General features: G+C 31.4%; 1 protein-coding gene across 3 annotated transcripts in view; it reads left to right on the forward strand.

Annotated features, from left to right (window-relative positions):
* LOC118187527 (transmembrane protein 114) overlaps positions 1–22,429 on the forward strand; it is a 174,190-nt gene that overhangs the window by 148,811 nt on the left and 2,950 nt on the right. For all 3 annotated transcript variants that reach the window (XM_085818880.1, XM_085818881.1, XM_085818882.1), the window contains exon 4: positions 18,564–18,701. In XM_085818880.1, the coding sequence (XP_085675006.1) occupies positions 18,564–18,701 (138 nt within the window). The remainder of the gene's footprint in view (positions 1–18,563; positions 18,702–22,429) is intronic.

Genomic DNA, 22,429 nt, shown 5'->3' on the forward strand with positions numbered 1-22,429 from the left:
ATTTTTTTTGTCTTTTTCACTTTTTCATTAGTTCTTTTCTGGAGACCCTGTAAGTTCTTCTACAGAACTACTTCGCTTCAACTAATTTATATATGATATTCTGTGTATATTAAATCAAAAGTAGACAGAAGAAAGGCAAGGTTAAAAATAACTTTGTAAGTTTCGTATGTTAATTAATTAATTATTACAACAAGCTAGCCGACTTCCGTGCCGGTAAAATAACTGAGTCAGCTTATTTTTTACTTTACTGAATGTGTAGTCTTAGACTACATTACCCGTATGTAAGTCTGAGTGTCAGTTAGTGCTTAATTTGAATAGCTACAGGTAGAGATTTATCTGTATCACAAGTTGAGCCCTCTATATTCAGTCCAAACTAAATAAAAAAGTTATTTCAGTACCTTGTGACTATTTAAGACGTAGCGATAACTCGCGACCTTATCTGCAGACGTAGCAATAACTCACAATCAGGGTCTGTTAGATTTAATCTTAGTTTCTAGATCAATAAGTAATACTACAAAAGTAAACTGTTATACCCAGTTAACAAACAAATCAAAACTAGAAATCGTAAATTAGAAACACTTATTCCAACTTTTGATTAAAATGTTTTATTAAAAGTGTTTATGTTAAGTAATGCTGGTGTTAATCACTACGTAGCGATGCTCAGGAAAATAAAATTGAATTTTAAAAATTAAAAATATTGTAAAAGCCGAATGCTTGCTTTGCAGTTTATAATTTTTATATTTAAAGTACAATACATTAAGACGCGTGTTACACGTAGAAAGCTTTAAGTAAATTATTTAAAGTTTCGATAAAGTAGCAAATTATGTGAATGATAGAAATGTATATTGAGTAACCTCCGATCGAGAAGTTCTAAGGGGTATATAAATGCGAAATATCTGTAGCTATCACGTTCCTTTTAGTGTGATGGCAAATTTTCGCTCTTAATTAAAGAGTAAGACAGCAGACACAAAAGATGTAATATATTAACTTTTGTTTAGTGAATTAATTCAAAATTATACAAACTCAAAATCTAAGAGTTCCGTTGATTCAAGGGATCTCGGTTAAATTGTTGTACCTTACAACTACTGTCTGGAGCAATTTAACTGGTTGTAAAACGAGCACTCTAAATAAAAGTTTTTTTTTTTTAAGAAGAAAAAGTCGGTTATTGTTAATTTAACAGCGGTTTCCGCAAAGCAAGGCAGGCGGCGATAGCAGTGAAGTTTCTACTACAGGTGATGAGGGTTGTGTTTTTTATTAGATGTACATACCTATTTAAATTACTATTTAAATTACGCTGCGTGCCATAAAATCTGCAAAAAGTTCTGGGCTGAGGGTGTACGTGGCGAATGAGGATTAAAGGGGAAAAAAACCCAAACATAAACTGTAACTCTTAGTAACTGTAACTTAAATAAAATTGCACGAAATACTCTATAGTTTATTTTTATTGTAACCCCATCGGCAACAGCTCCTGAATTTTTTTATGTTTTTATTCAACTAGAGATACATTGTTAAATACAGATGTACATAATTGCAAAGAGCATGAATTTAGCTCCTATATAAAATCTGGAGTGCAGAATAAGGTCATGTTAAATCTACAGAAAATTATCTAATGTATTAGTTCTGCCATTATTACCAAGGCCTACTGGCATTCTTAATTTGATACAAGAGACTTCTCACACCTAACTAACTATTATCATGTGAAACCGATGATGTCTTCAAGCCTTCAACAATTGTCTCTGTATGTTAAGTATGCTGTTGAAATTGTAATGTATTCAATCCTTATCGCCCAAAACAATAGCATTTATTATATTTTTATTATTATTATTCAATTTATAAAAATTATAACAAGAACAATACTTTTTCTTGGGAAAAACAAAAGGGTCAATAGGAAGAAATGAATACTTCTATAGGTTACTGCTCTCGCATTTTCTGAATCAAATTTTGGATTTCTAGTTAAAATACACATTTCCTTAGAATAAATTAATTAACAGAATATAAGACAAATTTCTCCAACTTATTAAACTCCACAATACCGTACTTCTCAAAATATAGTTCAGTATTTATCTGTGCAATGTTTGCTCTCCTTACTTGATTCTCTTCTAATAATTAAGTGAAATTTTCAACATATGTAGATAATTCCTAGCATTATTAAATACCTTTGAAATAGGTAAACTAAGTCCTCATACTCATTTTCAAAATTTAGAAATTTAATTTATTTGCAAGAAGATCCGAATGTTTTTTGTGAATTTAGTACACCTCTTCATGGATACGAAAGGTCAAGCATAATGGTAATGTTTATACTTACACTCTAATTATTGGACTGCCGGACAAAATTTTATCCCATTGTAATTTAAATTTCTATTGCAAAACAGATGACAATAAAGGTATGAAAGATACTAAAATATTTATTCGTATTTCATTCTGAAGATTGGGCCCACCAGCGGCCGAGCGGTAAAGTCGCTGAACACTGGTAGTTCGGTCCGAGGTTAGAATCCCGCGAACGGGCTGGCTGCATGGGCGTTTTCGTGGTTTTCCCCATGTGTAACGTGTATACGAGCCAGTTTCCTTTAGAAAGTCCTCCACGAAGGCACCTCCCCTTAGGCAGATAGCCCTCGAGGCTTAATCACACACACACATTCTGAAGATTGCAGGAGATTAACAAAAAAGTAACTTCCGTTGGTGCGCCATAAAACACATAGTAGCTCGGTTATGTATAAAAGAAATATACTCGTGTGCAAAATTAAAAGAATTTGCACATTATAGAGAATTTCTGGAAAACAAATGAACAGATTTTAGTGAAATTTGTTCTGAATATACATTTATAACAGAGAAAGAAATGTGCCATTCAAAAGTCATTTTAGGTACGTGTGATTATCGGTAAAGTCATAGTGCAAAGATGTCCAAAATCCATGTGGTGATATCGAAATGAAAATGCGTCTAATAAGGGGTACAGTCCCCTCTCACAGCTAGACAGGTCGCACAGTGGGATGGCATATTGGATAGTAGGTAGCTGAGGAGTCCCCGTGACAATCAATTCCACTTCAGCAGCAAGGCAGCTTTAGCTAGGATGATTCTAGGAGAGGGAGGGCGAGATTGCTGTCTCGAGAGCGTTCCAGAAATACTTTATAGGGTTAAGGTCAGGATATCTCGATGTCAATGGATGCGGTGAATATTCTTCCTCTACAGGTAATCGTTCACCTGCTGAACCGTACGTGGATGAGCGCTGTCATCTATTAACAGGAACCCACGTATAAGTGCGCTTCTGAAAAGTCGAACATATCTGTGAGCCTTTGTCAAATACACACAGGGCTGTGTGGCTATTCAACATAATTCCTGCACAAACCATTATCCCTCCACTATCGTAATAATCAATTTCCCTGATGAGGGAAGGATGGTATCGTGCTCTTGGCTTTCTCCAGATAATCCATGCCCAAACCATTACATCTCGACTATCGTAATAATCCTTTTCCCTGATGAGGGAAGGATGGTATCGTGCTCTTGACTTTCTCCAGATAGAGATAAGCCGAGAATCTGTGTCCAGGCTGAATCTAGATTCATCTGTAAAAATCATGCTTCTACCTGAAGTCTAGTCCAAGGCAGATGTTCTCTACACCATGTTAAATGCCCTCTTTTGTGTGCTGCAGTGAGCTAAACCCCAATAGCCAGGTCTTCTGGCATACAGCCTTATTTCATGAATGCTTCGGGAAATGTAGACCGTGAAATTCAGGTTTCAGTAGCAGCATACATATCACATGAGAGCTATGAAGCTGTGGAAGTCCCGCATTACCAAGTTCAAAGTGCCAGTTAACGATGAACCTTACTCCACCTTGCCCAGGTCTTCTGGATGTAGATCCAGTGTCTTGAATTAAAACTGTTTCCACAAATCGCTGACGAAACTGGGTGTTATATTGAGTTCTGTAGGCTCCTGTGATTGACCTGCCTTAAATCTACCGATAATTCTTCATCTTATTCTACCATCCATATGTTTGTGGCTACTCATTTTGCCTGATACCTTATAAAATGTATCCCATTCTTACGAGAAACACGGCGAATGTTCTGAAGGAGGCACACAAATCGAAGGCACCTCGTGCGCTTATATCCCCTCCACAACCACAGTTCTGCAGAAACGCAAGTGTATGTACTATATTACGTAATTAATTAACTGCTGTTGATCGAAGTCGTCAGAATCCACTGACGTATGCAGGTTCTATCTATATTACTGATTAAAAAACAAGAACTAAATTCATTTACCTTTTCTGATGCATCGTTGAATCTGACGTGATGTTTCAGCTGGCAGTCTTCTTTAGAGAAAAACCACAATTCTATTTTCTTGACATCACATTTTATTTACATAAAACATTCAAAAAGAAAAAATTAATATTTAAATACATTTTCTTGTACAGCCTCTCTTTTTCTTTTATGGCTGTACGAAACAATAATCCGTCCATCACACGGATTCGAACCCGTTCATCGAACTATCTACTGTTTACGAAAAAGAATAATAAAAACAAAGATTTGGTTTCTCTCACTAATGTAACCTCTAGCGCTCTCTAGCGAGGGAAAGACACTTTAGATGAACATTTAACAGTATGGTTAAGCATTCGGCTCAGAATATATGACATAATTCTTACGCGGCATAATTAGTACCTTTGGTTCAATATTCTTCGTAAAAATAGAAATAATTTGCAAATTCTCTTAATTTTGATCATAAATATATTGAACAGTAAGAACCTAGCTTTGAGTTAATGCGTCTTGTAATGTAATGAAAATTAAAAGTTAACTCAGCAACAATCAACAAGATGAATCAGTATCACGCACTTCTGGGCTTCATTTGCCAAAGCAATTTCTCTTAACTCTTATATTCTTGCTCGTTATCTAAACTCAATTTTCATTTGGGGGTAGAATAAAAAGAAAGGTAGAACAGTATCACAAATACCAGATAAATAACATGTTTATTAGAAAAACCTTAAAAATTGAAAGAAATAGAATTTTCAATATTTTTTAAAACTTTGAAGTTCTCAAAAGTGTAAGGTTTATCCGTCTGTCCAGGCATGAAACTTTTCTTGCTACGTCAAATTTATTGTTTATGAGATAGTGTGTGTTAACAATTTTGTTGCATTCATTACGTCAATTAAAAATACGTTTTGTCTATTATTACTGTTGCATGACTTTTGTGCATGCCTAATAGATTAAAAGAGCTTTCTGAAAAGTATTTTTGGTCTTTATAGAATAAAAAAGAAATCCTTTCATTTCTGTCCTGAAAGAATTTCAGTCTTTCAGAACGAAAGCATCCCTAAATCCCTAATCCGTCCGCATTGTTTGCAGCACTAAAATATTTCCGTCATTTTATAACAGTATACAAGATGAAAATGTTTCATTTCTATAAAAAGTATTCTAAGAATGTGAAGCGAGAGATATCGTTCTATAAAACATATCTGAACTTCTTTCCCATTTTATCCAAAAAGCAAAATACAGAACAATTTCCGAAAATGAAATTTAGTAAATCGGGTATCTGAAGAGTTCTGTGGTTCTCTTCTCCAAACAAAAGAGAAAATGCCTAGCCATTGAAAGAGAAATTATTTTCTGAATATAAATACAATAACCTGGGAAGTGCATTTTTTAAAATTTTATTTTTAACTTAAATGTGTAACATGTAATGCATAATTGTGGGACATTTTATGATATAGGAAATCTCTTCCTTTTACTTTTTATTTATCAGTACACGTAACGAAAAATTTTTTCTCTTAACATACATACAAATATATGTTTTCTAAAGTTTTGTATTCCTTTTAATTACGTAATAAATGCAAAATGATGGAAGCTTACATATTTTAGGGCTAGCTCATTTACATTCTTTCTTTTGTTTTGACTTATATTAGACCTACGTTAATATAAGATGAATCTCTATACATATATAAAAAGGATTTCAAAATGTTCCTTATTTTAACGCATTGAAAGCTTTTTTTCTCTTTCGAGAGCATTATTTGTTATTCCTCGCAGGAAGACAATAATTTCTTTGTAATATTGCTAGATGTATTTTTTATTAAAAATACAAAGAATTCTTCATGTACCACAAAGTATATCATGGAGAATACAGCCACGAATTTTCACAAATTGTTCGAAACAAATTAATCAGGAAGTACAATATAAGATCCGCATATGAACAAAATAGTTTGGAATTAGAAATGATAATGCAACGGACTGTGTGGTCTGCCCTTCTAAGTAGCCATATTTTGTTCTTGTTATAGTCTGCTCGTCTCTTTTAAATCTTGAAGAAGAGATCTTTTTATGAATTATAGAAATTGATCTTAACTGAATGTTTGTTACTCTTTCATTTGTTGTAAGCAGCTTTTTTTACTCTTAAAGCCGATCATTTATCAGAATGAACATTGTTATAAAATTTTAATATAAATTTTATGCCTACAACTTTTGAATACTGACTAACTGCATTAAACTTCTGTCGAGGTGTAGAACACGTAAAGAGGTATTGCTACACATGATTCTCATAGAGCTAAACTGCATCCTAAAATACTCGACGTATTTTGATGTTCTTTTCTTGACATTATGAAAACCAGTAGACATGTTTAAATTTATATCATGGAGCGATCGGCGAACATTAAACATCATAATGTCTTACTTCTCAGGATCTATCTGCTGTATTCCCTGAACTGTAAACTTCCTGCTTGGACACATATACTTTCATCTAATGTAGACGATATTGTCTCTTAGTACTAAATAACTTCAGTGACAAAATGGGTTCAGAGATTTCAACTCTCATATTTCCTTCTAAAATCTTTTATGTAGTGATCGAAATACGAAATCGATTTCAGTTTACCGTTACATCATTCCAAAAAGAAATGTTAAGAAAAAAAAAAAAATGTGAAAGGATTCGGATTTTAACGCCGTACCAGAGGATTTATTAAGTTTTTTATGCTCTCGCTGAGTATTGCAGATTACATATCTACTCTTGGACTCACGCCTGCTGAGATAATTATATGTATTTAAGCATTGATCTCTTAGGCTACATAAAATTCAAGAGCAAAATTATAAAATATTTTAAAACAGCATATCTTTAGAATTACCGGCAGTGTGTTAGAGGTAGTCATATATTTTCTTTACATTTGGCTATATTATTTCTTTGAAAACTTTGAAAACTAGCGGCCAGCCTCGTAAAAGAGTTATCATAAAAAAGTATATAATAATTTTAATTCCAGCCTGTGTCATTTCATACAATATTTAATATTTCTAATTTGACATCTCATGATTTAAATGCGTTTTTAGTTAAATCAATGACATTATGCAGTAGAAAAATATATTCTTAACAAACTTAATCAGTCCTATTGCTTCGAAACGCGATTTTTAATTTGTATCTAAAATTCTCTTTCGTGTTGTGAGAACTTGAACGAAAAATTCTCAAAAAATATTCCGAAAACTGAATGGGGCTTACAATTTTATTTTAGCAAGAACTATTCAGCAGGAGAGTTATGCTAACATTTTTGGTTCTTATTCATAAGAGAATAGTGAATTCTCGAAGAAAAACGTTTTTCTAAAACTTGTCAAATAAGACGAACATTTGCCAGTGATACCACAGGTTCAGTAAATCCTTGTGCAATAAAATAAATGCTTTAAAACCTGTAACGTGCAATGGTTTTGCTAATCCAAAGAAGTGACTCCTATGCCTTTCGAGGTATGACAGGATGCAGTAAATGAAAATGGAAATAAAAACTCATGGGAATTTAAACAAGTAAGCAACGTAAGAGAAATGTAGCTTTGGTAGATATGGAAGCTATTGTGCACTTAACCAAATGCAGAAGCAAATTAAAGCTGTCTAAATGTTTTTCAAATAGATAAACTGGTAAGGAGTAAAAATGGCAAAAAAAAATCTCATTAAGTTAAAAACCTGTCTTTAGAGGTTTAAGTCCATATTTCCATTATTTGACTTGACGATTGAGTGAAAATATCGAGACTGATATATATATATATATATATTTTAGAAGTAAGAGGAACGTTTAAAAGCTTATGATATAATATTATGTACATAGGAAAAACTGATTTATAAACAAGCTCATATACGTGTTTTGATTTTGCTCATTATGTTTATGGAATGTGAATGTCTCTTAGAAATTTTGTTGAAATTTTTTATATTGTGGGAGTAAGCTGCTTATTTCATTTTTTTGCTATACGTTTTACAAGACTTCCCTTTCTGATAAGAAATTTCTTTTACAATATGTAATTATGCCCATTTATAAAATTCATTCCATAACAGTATTTATTTGTCTAGCTTTGTAATCTTTGAGATGATTGATTAATCACGTTAGCAATAACTTAACTTAGCTGCACAAAAATGATAACATAAGCAACCAATATTTACCAAAATATTGGCAATAACTAATAGTGATTTTATAGATTCTCTGAAAACTTTGCTCCTGAAAAAAGAAAGGACTTTAAGAAGAAAATTATTTTATGCTGTCCGAAATTCATGCTGGTTTAAAGAGTAATTAATAACTGCCTAAGCAGGTGATCATTTCACGAATTAATTCAAAATTAATATTTCTGAGGACTTCATTTAAGATATGCTGTACCTGCTTAGAGAATGAAAAGGGCAAGTGTTTCCGCCCTGGCCCTGTGGCACACAGCCAAAAGGTTACAAACTGGCAGAAATAAATCAAAATTCCATGTTTATTTTTGAAATAACATTTTAATTCCAACATTTCAAACTGCTATTTTGCTTGTTTTCTGTTAGCAAATTCGTAGCTGATAATGAAGTCTATTTCATAATTCCAACTGCTGTTCAGTAGATGTAGAGTACGATTTCTTAGCGCAAGATTTTTAAAGCAACAGTAAAAAAAATTCTCAGTAGTATACTCGTATTACAACATTTAGAAGTGCTTTCACGTGATTAGAAGAAAAATCTGTAACAATGTTCAAAGCAATGATTCTTTCATGATTCTTTCTCATCTCTGTGTGATCTTTAGCAGTTATGAACAGCTGAGCTTTAGCAGAGTTCATAATTGCTTCAGAAACATAATACAGAAAGTATGTTTTTCTCAGCAAGAACTTTCCGTTATTAATGTCACCGTTATCATACTGTTATTTAGGTATCTCAAACGTTTTGATGGAAAAAGGAAAGCACATGAAAAGTATGAAATTGTTAAAGTCTCGTTAACTCATTTTAAGTTCTTTGAATACCCTGCCGATGTAAGAACCATTTCTTTCCTCAATACTTTTATTGAGGAAAGATTACTATTTTATTGAGGAAGATTTAATTGTCGTTAGGACAATTAAATTTTCCTCAATAAAATTCCTAAGGATAAGTCCTATAAATAAGTTTTCCTAAGGATTAATTGTCCTTAGGACAATTAAATCTTCATTCGATTGTTACGACTATCTATTACGATTTATTTCTATTATAACTTCTGTTATAACCTAGTATGACTATCTTCTTCGCTCACCCAGCCAGTCCACATAACTATCCCATATAAATTAATGTTTCAGGAAAAATATACGCCCCAATAAAATGTGTCGCCGAGGCAGACTGTCTCTCTAGCTACGCATTTACTCTAGCTAACAAAATTCTAATTTCTTAAGTGCAGAGTCCACTTAATTGCAAAGGATACTTTATTAGGATTTTAAGCATTTCGTGTATTATTCTAATTACTCTATTATTATTCTAATTATTATTATTACTCTACTATTATTCTAATTATTATTATTACTCTAATATTATTCTAATTATTATTATTACTCTATTATTATTATTACTCTATTATTATTCGAATTATTATTATTACTTTATTATTATTCTAATTATTCTAATTCTCTTATGATGAGTACATAAAAAATACTAAAAATACATTAGTAAACTAAAAGATATTAGAAGATTCGTTGAAATATACATCGTCATACATCTATATGAAGGAATTAAAATGATGCATAGATAATAAACAAAGACCAAGAAAAATATCTTAAAAGAAAAATAAAAGACTATAAACACTTTTGAGAAAGAGCGCGGAGAAAAGGTGGTAAGTAACAAGAGAAGCAAAGCCAGAAAAGTATAATAGGATAAACTCAAAGAACAAAAACGGAACGAAGAGCAAACCATAAAATGTATAAAGGAATTTCAAAAAATTTGAAAACTAAAATGAAATCTGTATGCACGGCGTCCACAAGCATTCTTACCCAATTTTTATTCTCGCAACTGTTAGTCGTATTCATATACTTCTAAATTCGAAATGAAGCAAATATTTCCAGTTTGGAAATTTTTAATTTAACGCTTTCGGTATTACTACCGCCTACTGGCGGCGGCCACAAAACATTCTCTGAGTATGACCGCCGTGCCCCCTGAAATCGGCATTCAAGGAAAGTTATGTGGGTATGATTACGCATTATTGCACGCAATAAATACTTTGCGTGTGACCCATTATTTTACTATTCTCTGTAAAATTAATGGCAAAACACATTTTCACAGCTTACGCTGCCGTACAATGCACTACTCTTCAAGAAAACTTTCTCAAACCAAAAATCTATAACCACATCTAACTCTTCCATACTGAGAGAATTAAAAATCAAATTTTAAAAATTAAGAAATATAACTTTTAATTCAATCCTCCGAACCCTATACGGATCCTGAGAAAATTTTACTCGTAGAACACGGAAATAGAACACAGAAAGCGTGACAGTAGTACTACAAAAACTGAGCTATTTCATTTCAGTGTTGGAGATGATATTCAAGAGCCGTACACAAATAGAAAAGCAAAATGTTTCTTTTAATACAAACTCAAAATAAAATACTAAGGGCATTTCCACATATTCCGTTTAATCAATGTCTGAAAATTATTTTTAAATGCTTGTTCTGATCGACTTTTACTAGACTGCACTGTGATTTCCATTATAGAAGGGCTTTTTGTAAAATTTGCAGAGGTATAGAATTCCATTCCTCTTCCATTTCTTTCTAAAGACCAAGAAATCTGGTGGATTTATGATTAGAAGAAGCTGTTTTCAAGATACCAGAGGAAACAATTATCCAGAAGCAAAACGTCAGGGCACTTTGCAGAAATACTTAGGAGATATATGTGGGCAGTATCTTTATCAGTCTTCATTTTTCCAAGGAACGCAATGGTATATTTCGAAGTACGACTTGTTGCTTTATTTTGATGAAGTTTCACTCTTTGAAAGTCATTGGGATAAGGAAATTGAATTTTTTCTGTAAATATCGGCTGTAAAACATTTTCGTGATAGTACATTGAGCGATTTTAATATTTTCCCACTCTTCTTCTTCTTCTTCTTTTTTTTTTTTTTTTTTTTTTTTTTTTAAATTTCCCACTGTAAGAGAATGCTGCAACCATCATAAAACCTATACTGAAACCTATTTTTCTACATTGGAGTAAACAGGTTTGTACACTTTTTTCTCTTTGTTTTCGATAATAAATAGACTCCTTTCGTTGTTGTTGCAGTCACTTAGGTAAACCGTGTTCTTCAAAACTTCATTAAGGCGATCAATGTATTTCCGTTATCTCCTTCTAAATAGTTTTCCTACAGGGATCTACATATTGTTCTGCGTCGAGCTACATATAGGAGACAATACGTTTCATTTTAAATAATAAGATGTTGCCAGAAATATATATTCCAAGATATTTTCTTATTTTTAATTCTTTATGGAAATTCTAAAAAATATTGCAAACACCCTTTGTATCAGTTTAGAAAAAGGTTTCTAGTAGTAATAGATTGAGTGACGAGCATTTAAGTGTAGTTTCTTGTGAAAAGATTAATCAATATATGTTTTTCCAAAGTGGAGATTTTATTCTCAGAAGCTTAAGAAATTCATATGCTAGGAAACATGAGCTGGCTTTAGTATTGGCATATACCCAAATCATAACACAATTTGCATAAATTAAAAGTTAAATATTTTTTGTGTAATGAATTTATTCTAGAATTAATGCATTATATATTAAAATTCCTTATATCATTAACAACATTTAGCGTTTGCAAACTTATAAGTGATAAAACATGAGTGAAAATAGTTTTGGCGTGCGCATTGTATCAAAATCGTAAATTAAAGAATGTTACACGCTAGAAAATCATTAAAGAACATTATTGATTAGCATTTAAGGGAAAGAAATCTTTCCCTAATCATTCTAATTTATTTATTAAGTACAAGCTGAAAATTTTAAAGTTAAATATCTCGGTTAATTTTTGTGATACTGGAGTCAAACGTTTCGTTTTTTTTTTAATTATTTATTTATTTATTTTTGTGATGAACTTAAAATAGAATTAGGTCTCATAATTTTAGAATTGTTAAAATAAAATAAAAATGTTAAAGATTTGAAATTGTTGTTTCTGGTAATTGTTAAACATAAAAATGCAAATGTATGAATATTTGCAACATTTAAAATATTTTGTAACTAGAAGTAAATAACTAAAACTAGCGATGCGAACATAAAGACCGAATAAGGACTATTGTAGAGATGGTGTATGGTGATTCGTATAATAAAAAATAAAGGTCAACAATGGAAATTCAGAAGGCCACCAAAAACATTTTTTAAAAAATAACTAACGTGCAAAAACGAAAAAAAAGCACATTTTTTAATTTAGGGAAAGAAAATTGGAAGAAAAGTCTTAGAAGCTAGAAAATGAAATTTAGGAAAGAAGGGAAGGTCAAGAAAAATTAGAAATGTTAGAAGGAAAATGAAGTCTACAAAATGACGCTTAAATTAAAAGAAATTACTGCATTTTCCCAAGGATGCGCTGTAATTAGGTAGCACGTCTAGCAAGCAGTTGAAAGATCTGGGGCTTGAATTCCGGCAACTGTACAGCTAATTTTTTCCGTTTTAGACTCAGTTTCGGTTTCGGTTTATTTAACTATGGCAAACACACTAGGGCTATTTGCCTAAGCGGACGGATACCTCCGTGGAGGGCTTTCTAAGGGAAACTGGCTCGTATATACGTTGCACATGGGGAAATCCACAAAAAGGCCCATGCAGCCAGCCCGTTCGCGGGATTCGAACCTCAAACCGAACTACCAGTGTTCAGCGACTTTTACCGCTCGGCCGCTGGTGGGCCCCGATTTAGACTCAGAAAAAAAAATTTAGTACTCACTAGAAGATTAGAAACAACAACGAGGAAAAATAAACCAGACTACGAGGAAATGAAAGAAACTTAGTATAAAAGTTATACAAAAGACACGAAGCCTAAAAATCTGTTTAGACGAAACATGAAGATCACGAAAATAAGCGCAATAATTTGAAAAGTGAAACAACGCTTATCGTGAATCGATGCAAAATGCCAAAACGAAATGAATAGTCCTTCTGGGCAAATTGCCCCTTGGGCTAATAAGCAAACTGTAGACAAGCATTTTAAACACTGATAACTTGGATGGTTTCTTCAAAACCGTGTTGTCAATATTTCGCGAAATTTAAATCTATGACTACTTAAGGCATGGTAGTAATTACTTACTTTTTAACTATACACGTATGCATTAAAAAAAAAAAAAAAGAACTATCATTACAACTGAATTTTATTTCTTTGCGCAAACTGCGGTTACTTAAATCCGTCAAATGTGTGCTTTGATTCTATTCTGTAAATATTGTTTTGCTCCTGTTTTTCTTGTACACTGCTCAAAAAAAAAAAAAAAAAAAAAAAAGGGACAGTGCTATATCTTCCGTTCTACTGAGCCGATTGACAAAATTCAAACTGCGTTTTAAATGTCTCGAAAGCGCGACTTAGGATATATATTAGATTTATATATAGCACTATTCTAACATAGGTATTTTGACACAAAATCGGACTTTTTCTGAAATAACATACCAATATTTTTCCATATTTCGATTCTATGACTCAAATTATGCCAGAATACCAAGTTTTGTAAAACTTGTACGAGTAGTTTTTAAAATATTAGCTCTCAAAATTTTAGCTCCTTAATGTTAATTGAATTTGGCAAATATTTATTAATATCTCTTTTTTTATTAAACTTTTATTATTTTTCCTTTCACATTTCGAAATTTAGGTTCATTCCAAATAAAATTTACCCATTTTTGCGTTTTATTTTTTAAATTTCTATTTTTAAATAATTTTTATAAATTTTCGAAAAAAATTTTAAATATAACCTATAAAATTTTTACCATCATCATAAGGTAGGTGTGTTTCTAAGCATACCTGCAAAAAATTAGACTTTTTTATTCAAAATTTTCTTAGATATACACGAATTTACATATTTTCGCGTTTTGAAATTTGGCATCTTTTTTTGAGCGATAATAACGCCAAATGTGGTTTATGGATTTTTGTTACAGTGAATTGACACAGCTATTTTTAACCTTAAATTTCAAGTAAAATTTTACGGAGAATTAATTATATGAATTTTCCCCCTCAATGATAAGTAAAAAATATTTATTAATACTATATAAAAAGCTATTTTTTTAAATTATAGATGATATTATTCAAATTTTTAAGTATTTTTTTAAATTTCTCTCTTTCTTCCTTTAAAAAAAATTTTGTTAAGAGTATTTTTTTATCTTCGTCGTTTTATCGTCTACTACTTTACTTTAACTTCGTTTAAATCGAATGTTCTAAAACTGAGAACTTTCGTTTAATGTGTATTTGAATTTTACGAAAATATTTTATGACATTAACTGCATAATTTATTTCTAAACAAGCTGTTGCTTATGAAGCGGTTGAAAGAGAGGCTGATACTATCATCTATATTTTTAAAGCACAGTATATTTTTATAGAAACATAAGATTTAGAATAATCATTTTTATAAATTCATTATAAATTTATTATTCATTTATAAAGTGAAATTATGATATAAACATACAACCCTCTAGAGACCGAATTAATGGAAGTTCAATGGGTTATGTAGAAATAATCTGCAGCTACTTACTGGCTGGATAAGTCAGCAGGTTCTGTGGACAAGTAAAGAATAATTATATAAATGACACCCAAATTCTGGATTCAATTAACAACGGGGGTACGATGTTTATTAAATGAATTTAAGAAGTTTTTTAAACATAAAAAATAAACTCATTTTTTATACTAAAATGTATTTTTATGCGTAGCGTATTTTCATTATATCCTTAAAATTCTAATTTAGAATGTAATTGTCAAGAACTGAATTCTACTCATCAGTAATATAATAAGTAATCATTACGGTTATTAAAAATCCTTCTTATAAAGTAATTGCAAATATTTCAAAAAACTTTCTGTTTAAATGCAAATATTTCTAATTTTATATTAATCAAGATTGCACACGATATTATTTATTTGCACTTCAGTTGTTACCGTCAGCTTTAGTAGAAGTTACAAATCAATTATATTTAATTAAGGAATGACAATCTAACTTTAAAAACATCGTGTCGTAACAGCAAGTCAATTATTGGCACCGTATCTTTCATATTACTCCCGATTGGCAAGCTACATGATTTTTAATGAGTATTCGGGTTTTGCTAGTAACTTCACTTGGAAATTGCGCTTAAACTAGGTTAGTTGTTTATTTGAACATAGAAAGAACATGGGAGCTATTTAAGATGCTTTCATAGAGAACCTTTGTAAAGAGAACCTAGAAAACTACGAACATACAACCCTCTAGAGACCGAATTAATGGAAGTTCAATGGGTTATGTAGAAATAATCTGCAGCTACTTGAAAATATAATAATAACCCAGGCTGCATGTAGAAATAATCTACATGCAGCCTGGGTTAGACTTCGCAACAAACAATTGATATTTAACAATCTTCAAATGCTAGGCAACTGGTGAGGCTCCATTAAATTTCCAATTTAATATTTTATTTGCAAATATTTAAGATATTGTTATATTCTTAGACACAGAAAGTAGAATTTAAGTTTTGTTAACTCGTTAGTAAACCTCCAAGCCGTAGTCCAAATGAATATTCAATTTCTTTTGAAATAATTGTATTCACTTAATATTCTTGGAATATGAGCTAAAGAAGGAATGTTCTCGGAAGATTAAAGAAGTGTTTAAATCCAGTGATATTTTGTCTTACAAGCTGAAAATCAAAACGATTCTGCAATTGCCCGAGTAGTTGACTTGTAAATGGCTGTGAATTAAGCAGATGACTTTTAATCGTACGTTATTCAGTCAGAAAACGTATTCCAAATGTTTTTTATTGCATGAAAATGTATCTTTTCATTATTCAATAACCAATCGGAGAACCGCTTGCATTCCGAAAATAAGTATGTGTACTCAATCGTCCTGCATGTTTTTCAAATTTGTCTTCTTGTGATTTTTTTTCTTTCCCAAAAAACTAAAGCCGCCTCTCAAAGGAAAGTTTTTTGACATTGAAGAGACAAAAGGAGTATGACATCTACTTTTAGAGGCATGTCAAAAACATATCTCTACAATACTTCTCTTCCATTACTTGTTGTGCATTCAGATAAAAATTTGGATCAGCAAAAATTCTATAATGTATTTTTATCACACTCTGATTACTTTCTTAACATACAGTGAATATATACTAGACCTTTTACTTCATCTCAGTAATTCGGAATTTTTGACGGAATTGTTGTCGGAACTAGGACTTAGAAGATACGCCAAATTGAATATTTCGATAATCCAATAAATTCAAGATCGAAGTTTCAATATTTTATTTTCGAAGGGAGGGGAAATCGTTTCAGTTTTGGTCCATTATCCAAAGTATATTTGCTTCGATTCTTTGATTTTCCATAAAAAGGAAAAATCTTACTCATGGTATACATATAACACATAGCTTCAATTAAAATTTAATAATATACAGGGTGGTTATAATTAAAGTTCCACTTTGAAACGGTCATAAAAAGAAAACTATTGGATCAAATGTTATCAAACTTGGTAACCGTGTAAAGGAGGTCATAAGAACTTATGACCGCGAAAAAAAGAAAGTTCGAAACCTCACCACCAGGGAGGAAATGGCGCAGTATGCAATATTGTTAAACGAAATATGGGTGGAAATCTAACTTTTGTTACACGGGTTTAATATGTTGTATACTCTTAAGAAACTTTGAAGTAAGCAAATTACCATTTAAAGGCGTTAAATTCGATAAAAGTCGAGTGCGCCATCCGTGTAAGGGAGAAATTCGTCCGTGAAAACCACGAATTAGCGATTAGAAAATGTGTGATCGCAAATCACTCGCACAAGTGCGTACAATCTGGAAATCGTTTTCTGACAGATCGGTAATTTGTAATTTTTGAACCCTGAATTCGGCCCTAAAACATGAAGACACTGATTCAAAATGCTTTTAATCGATTTGTGCCAAAGAAATCCCTTATGTTATCTACCTAGTTCCGTTGCATTCTCCTACTGCATTCGATTGCATAGCAGTCATTCCACACCGTTTGGTGTGGAGTGAAAGCATTTCGTGATACATGAACTGTAGTAACATGGCATTTTAGATGCTACGATTTTTATGTAGGGCTGGGCCCCACCTCACATTTTAATATAACCTCATAATTTTGGCGCAAACTGAATAAAAAGCGCCAACATAAAATTGTTGAAATTTCTCCGTAAAATTTCGCACCAAATTTTACAAAATTTAATATTTGGGTATAATTTGAGTCGTAGAATCGAAATATGTAAAAATATTGGTATGTTATTTCAGAAAGAGTGTGATTTTGTGTCAAAATACCTATGTTATAATAGTGCTATATATAAATTTAATATATATCCTAAGTCGCGCTTTCGAGACATGAAAAACGCAGTTTGAATTTTGTCAATCGGACCAGTAGAAAGGGAGATATAGCACTTTCCCATTCTTTTTTTTTTTTTTTTTTTTTGAGCACTGCACATGTTGCCTATAAACGTCGCATATTATATTTTCCACGAAGCTTTGTAAAAGTGGGAATTTTGAATGAAAATAAACATTTTGGTACTGATAAATATTAAGTAGAACGAAACTCTTAAACCTGGTTAAAGGACTTTTCATGTAAGAAAGTTGAAGGTTATTGTGTAATTTGATACTGATAAACTGTAAAATTCTGAATGTTCAAGAGAATACAGATCAAATTTTTAAAACACTGAATGTGGCAAAATACTTGAGCTTGATTTCATCTAACCTTCTTTATATATTTAAGTAAAAGGTTAAAAAATGTTTCGTTAAAAGTAAAAGTAAGTAAAATATATTAAAGTAACGGAAGTAGTACATGAGCAAGTCCTTTATACACATGGAAAAACCAGTTATGCAGACAGCCATTCTCCTGGGATAGAAATCGGGTCGAACACTCCTAGTATTCAGCAGCCTTAACCACGCATGTAAAAAACTGTTTTATGTAACAGAGAAGTTGATATTATAAAATGTTTAAAATTTAAGTTATGTTATTCTGTAAAATTTTTATTCATAATTTGATAAATAAATAAGAACTAGTTGATATTTAACTAATCACTGTAATTTTTTAATTGTGAAATAAGATGTTTGAATTACCATTACTGTGAAATGAGAGGTTTGGATATCTAACTTTGCAACATAGTAACTAATATCCTTACAAATGCTTTACTAATACCCTGTATTTATTCTGTAAAAATAAATGTTTCTGCATATTCGTCTCATTTTTTAAATCAGCTATGATATATTTTTGACAGATTACACACGTACAGAATCAGCCTTTGCTATCATCAGTTTCTGTCTTATGCTTATGGGCTTTGGTTTTAGCCTTTATACTTTCAAAGAACAAAGGTATATGTTTAAACGGTTGGCCGGCGGAGTGCACTTTATATCTGGTAAGTTCATTAACCTCTATTGTACTAAATGCTTATTTCACAGCAAATATTCATTGCTGAATACTGAAAATCATTTTATGTTAAAAATTTAGAATCAAATATATTATTTTCTGACCCTAAAGCGGTCAAAAATCAGAAACATTTGTATAAAGTTCTGAAAGTGAATAGGGGAGTATCACGGAGTATGCTCGAAAATAAATTACATGGAGAGGTTTTTAGAAGTAAAATAAAATTTTCTTTAGAAGTAAAATAAAATTTTACTTCTAAAATAGGTACCTATACTTGAGAAGAAGGTACCATTATCCCTTTCAAAAAGTCGTGGTTTGTGGGATGTTATTTATATATTGTCGGAAGGCGAATTATTGAGATTGACAATAAACTTGAGGATGTAAAGTTAAGGATAATGTCACATGTATTGATTAATGTGAAAATCAGCTTAAGTCGAAGCATTAAGCAAGGTTACGAAATTCAGGCTTTGACAAAGTATATTTACTTTAGAGGGAAAAAATTAATTAAAATTCTACTAACAATATCTAAATACAAAATTGGTAACAATACCTTTTACATGCATTAACATTTGTTGATGGTAGATGGATATGATGCTGTCAAGGGACAGATATTATATAATGCTTTGATACAATCACAGATTCAATTCATACAATTAGCGAATCACAAATACACTAAGGTAAAAGATCCAAAGGTAAGAACTAGACCGGCATTTCCTTAGTACCATCTGTGATTGAGGTATTACTTGAAGTTTGCTAACTGTTAAGCTTTCACCCCAGTTTGAAGGCAAGCAACCAGGAGGCGGTCCGAGGAATTACCTACCTTCTTCCACCAGCTTTTCGAGAGCTTTTTCGGCTAGCCCAGTACATCATGCGATAAGCTTTCTGAAGAAAATCAGGACGAAATCGTCGAATTTCCTACGTATGCTGAGATGAGGAATGCCGTGTGAGTATTAAATAAGTTCGGGCAAATTATTTCCTGAAACATTATGAACAGGCGTAAACAATCAACTGTTAATTATTTTTTATAGTTAAAATGCTATAAAGCAAGTATTTATATATTTCTAGTTATATTTATATTATTTTAGGGGGGGATTTTTGGCGATTGGCCAACAAGGCACAATTTCAAGATGACTGCTACACAAAGCCAAAACAACAAGTCAAAGGATTACACAAAATTGGTGTTTGTGTACACATCGATCCATTTACACTTAAAAAAAAATCAGAAAATTGCGCAAACTTGGCATTGCGCACTCCCTTGACTTTGTCCATGTACACATCGATGTATTTTCACTTAAATATCAAAGGAGCACCCGGTTATACACTAGAGCTAAACAAAAAATATATAATATCAATAAACTTAATTTTAAATAAAACAATGAAATAAAATAAGCCGCCCAGACGGTATAGTGGTTAGGGAAGCCTGACTGCGATACCGAAGGACCTGGGTTCGTATCCCGGAGAAGGCATGGTTGTAACTGTCAGGCCCTTCATAGAAGACGATGGTGGCCCATCTATTAGGTGCCTCCATAATAAAGAGATCATCAAATCTGGCCTTGTATAGATTAATGGACTGGGGTACACTGTAACTGTTCACAATCTGCCATTGGAGAAGAAGAAGAGTTATATATATAAGTAAATTCCATTAATATTTTGAAATAAATTTTTCTCATTGCTTAATGTTATCAAAACAGTCATAGATAAAAGTGATCGCATTTTAAGCTGCTCCATCTGTGTAACGGAGCTAGATCCAAAATTAAATCCGCATTATATTAAAAATATCCCGTGAAAAAAAAATCGTCTTGCTATATAATGTAAGACAGTCTCAGTGCCATTAATATAGTACAAGTTTATTTAGCATATATACAAAAGAATAGCTAGATCAATGAGCTGCCCGTTATAATACATTGAAGGTATTCCTTGTCGGATCATATACAATAAAGCAAGTTGTGTACAAGTGGCATTACTCATAAATAATTCATATTCATGAACAAAATATTGACAAATAGAAAAAATTGATGATCATAGAATTACTTTTGCTCATAAGTGCTTCATTCTAGTACAGCCTATTTATGTACTTTTTTGAGCAACACCCGACAGTAGTACATGAGCAAGTCCTTTATACATATGGAAAATCCAGTTATGCAGACAGCCATTCGCCTGGGATAGAAATAGGGTCGAACAGTTCTAGCATTCAGCAGCCTTAACCACGCATGTGAAAAACTGTCTTATGTAACAGAGAAGTTGATATTATAAAATGTTTAAAATTTAAGTTATGTCATTCTGTAAAATTTTTATTCATAATTTGATTACATTTAAAATATGTTTCGTTACCGAAAGTGTGAATTTTTTTGTCTTGTAGAATATAAGTTTTAGGTGTTTTAAAAGCATTTTGGGGATCTTATTTCAATAGCAAAATTAAATATTTTCCCGTTATATTATTAAAGGCATTCATTTTTTAAACATTTGTTTGATAGATTAATTAGAAACAATCAAGTGCTCTCTAACTGAATAGTGTATTAACAAAGTTTGATGTTTTAATTGGAAAAATATCAACCTGCATATATGCAAATATTATGCTAATTTATTCATCGATTTTGATTCTTCATCGATATATTGATATTTATTTATATAAGTATGATATTTTTATTAATAGTTTTAATAATTTTCAAAGGACAAGTTTATAGTTATCTAGAATTATAAAAACTAGGATCTCACTAAAAATGAATTTATTTCAGATTTTTTCACGTTTACTTTAAATATTTTAATCCGAGGAGTGTGCAGAACAGTATATATAACGTCTGTTGCTAGCATTTAATGAAGAAACGAGAATGGTCTCCTTGATTAAAATGACGATGATTTCTCTTTTCTGTTGTGCCTGCAGCTGAATGATGTCCATATATGACAGACTATATTTTCCCTTAGTGGAAGCTGAGTCATTTCAAACGGAATACATATTATTCCTCTGGGTAATTTTAAATCAGCCACAGAAAACTGCTAAATAATTAAACATTTTGAATCTCCTAGACAGATACTTTACAAAAGTAATAAAATTGTAAAGAATATCGTGAATTTGCAAATTTTCAAATTAGAACATCAAAAATGATGATGAGTGACACATCGTATTTTGATTCATATGACTTCGTTTAGAATAATTTTTTTTTCTTCCATATCTGTCGTTTGAGACATTTACTATATAAATTTTCGTTTCATTTAGTTCACAATGTCATTACAAGTGATACGTAATAACTATTCTTGAATTTCGAATTTGATATTTTCTAGGAATATGAAATAATCTGAAAGCTGTGCTTCTGGAAATATTATAGCGTTTTTAGGCCGAAGTACTAAACAAACGAGAATTGTTTATTACATTTTTGATTAATTGCTTAAATTTATAGTAATTCTAACTATTTTAATAAAGTTATTATATAAGCTGTTTGTTTTAATAATTTATTAAAATATTGAATTGAAATATTTACAAATGAAATTCCCAATTTAAGCAATTGATAACCATATTTGAAAGGGCATTAATCTGCAAAATAATAATAATTATGAATTATTTTTAAGTAAACAAATTACCAACTGAATTTGTATAGTGAACACATGCTTCATTTCTCTGAGAAATTTAACTTCATTTGCCTTTTACTATTTATTTCGCAACTTTCAAAATCTTCCTAACTAGAAAAAAGTCTTAAATGAAAACATCTATAAGAAACTCTGAAC

This window comes from Stegodyphus dumicola, chromosome 6 (genome assembly GCF_044657685.1).
Source record: "Stegodyphus dumicola isolate Sdum_Otavi_A_Nest chromosome 6, ASM4465768v1".
Taxonomy (NCBI): domain Eukaryota; kingdom Metazoa; phylum Arthropoda; class Arachnida; order Araneae; family Eresidae; genus Stegodyphus; species Stegodyphus dumicola.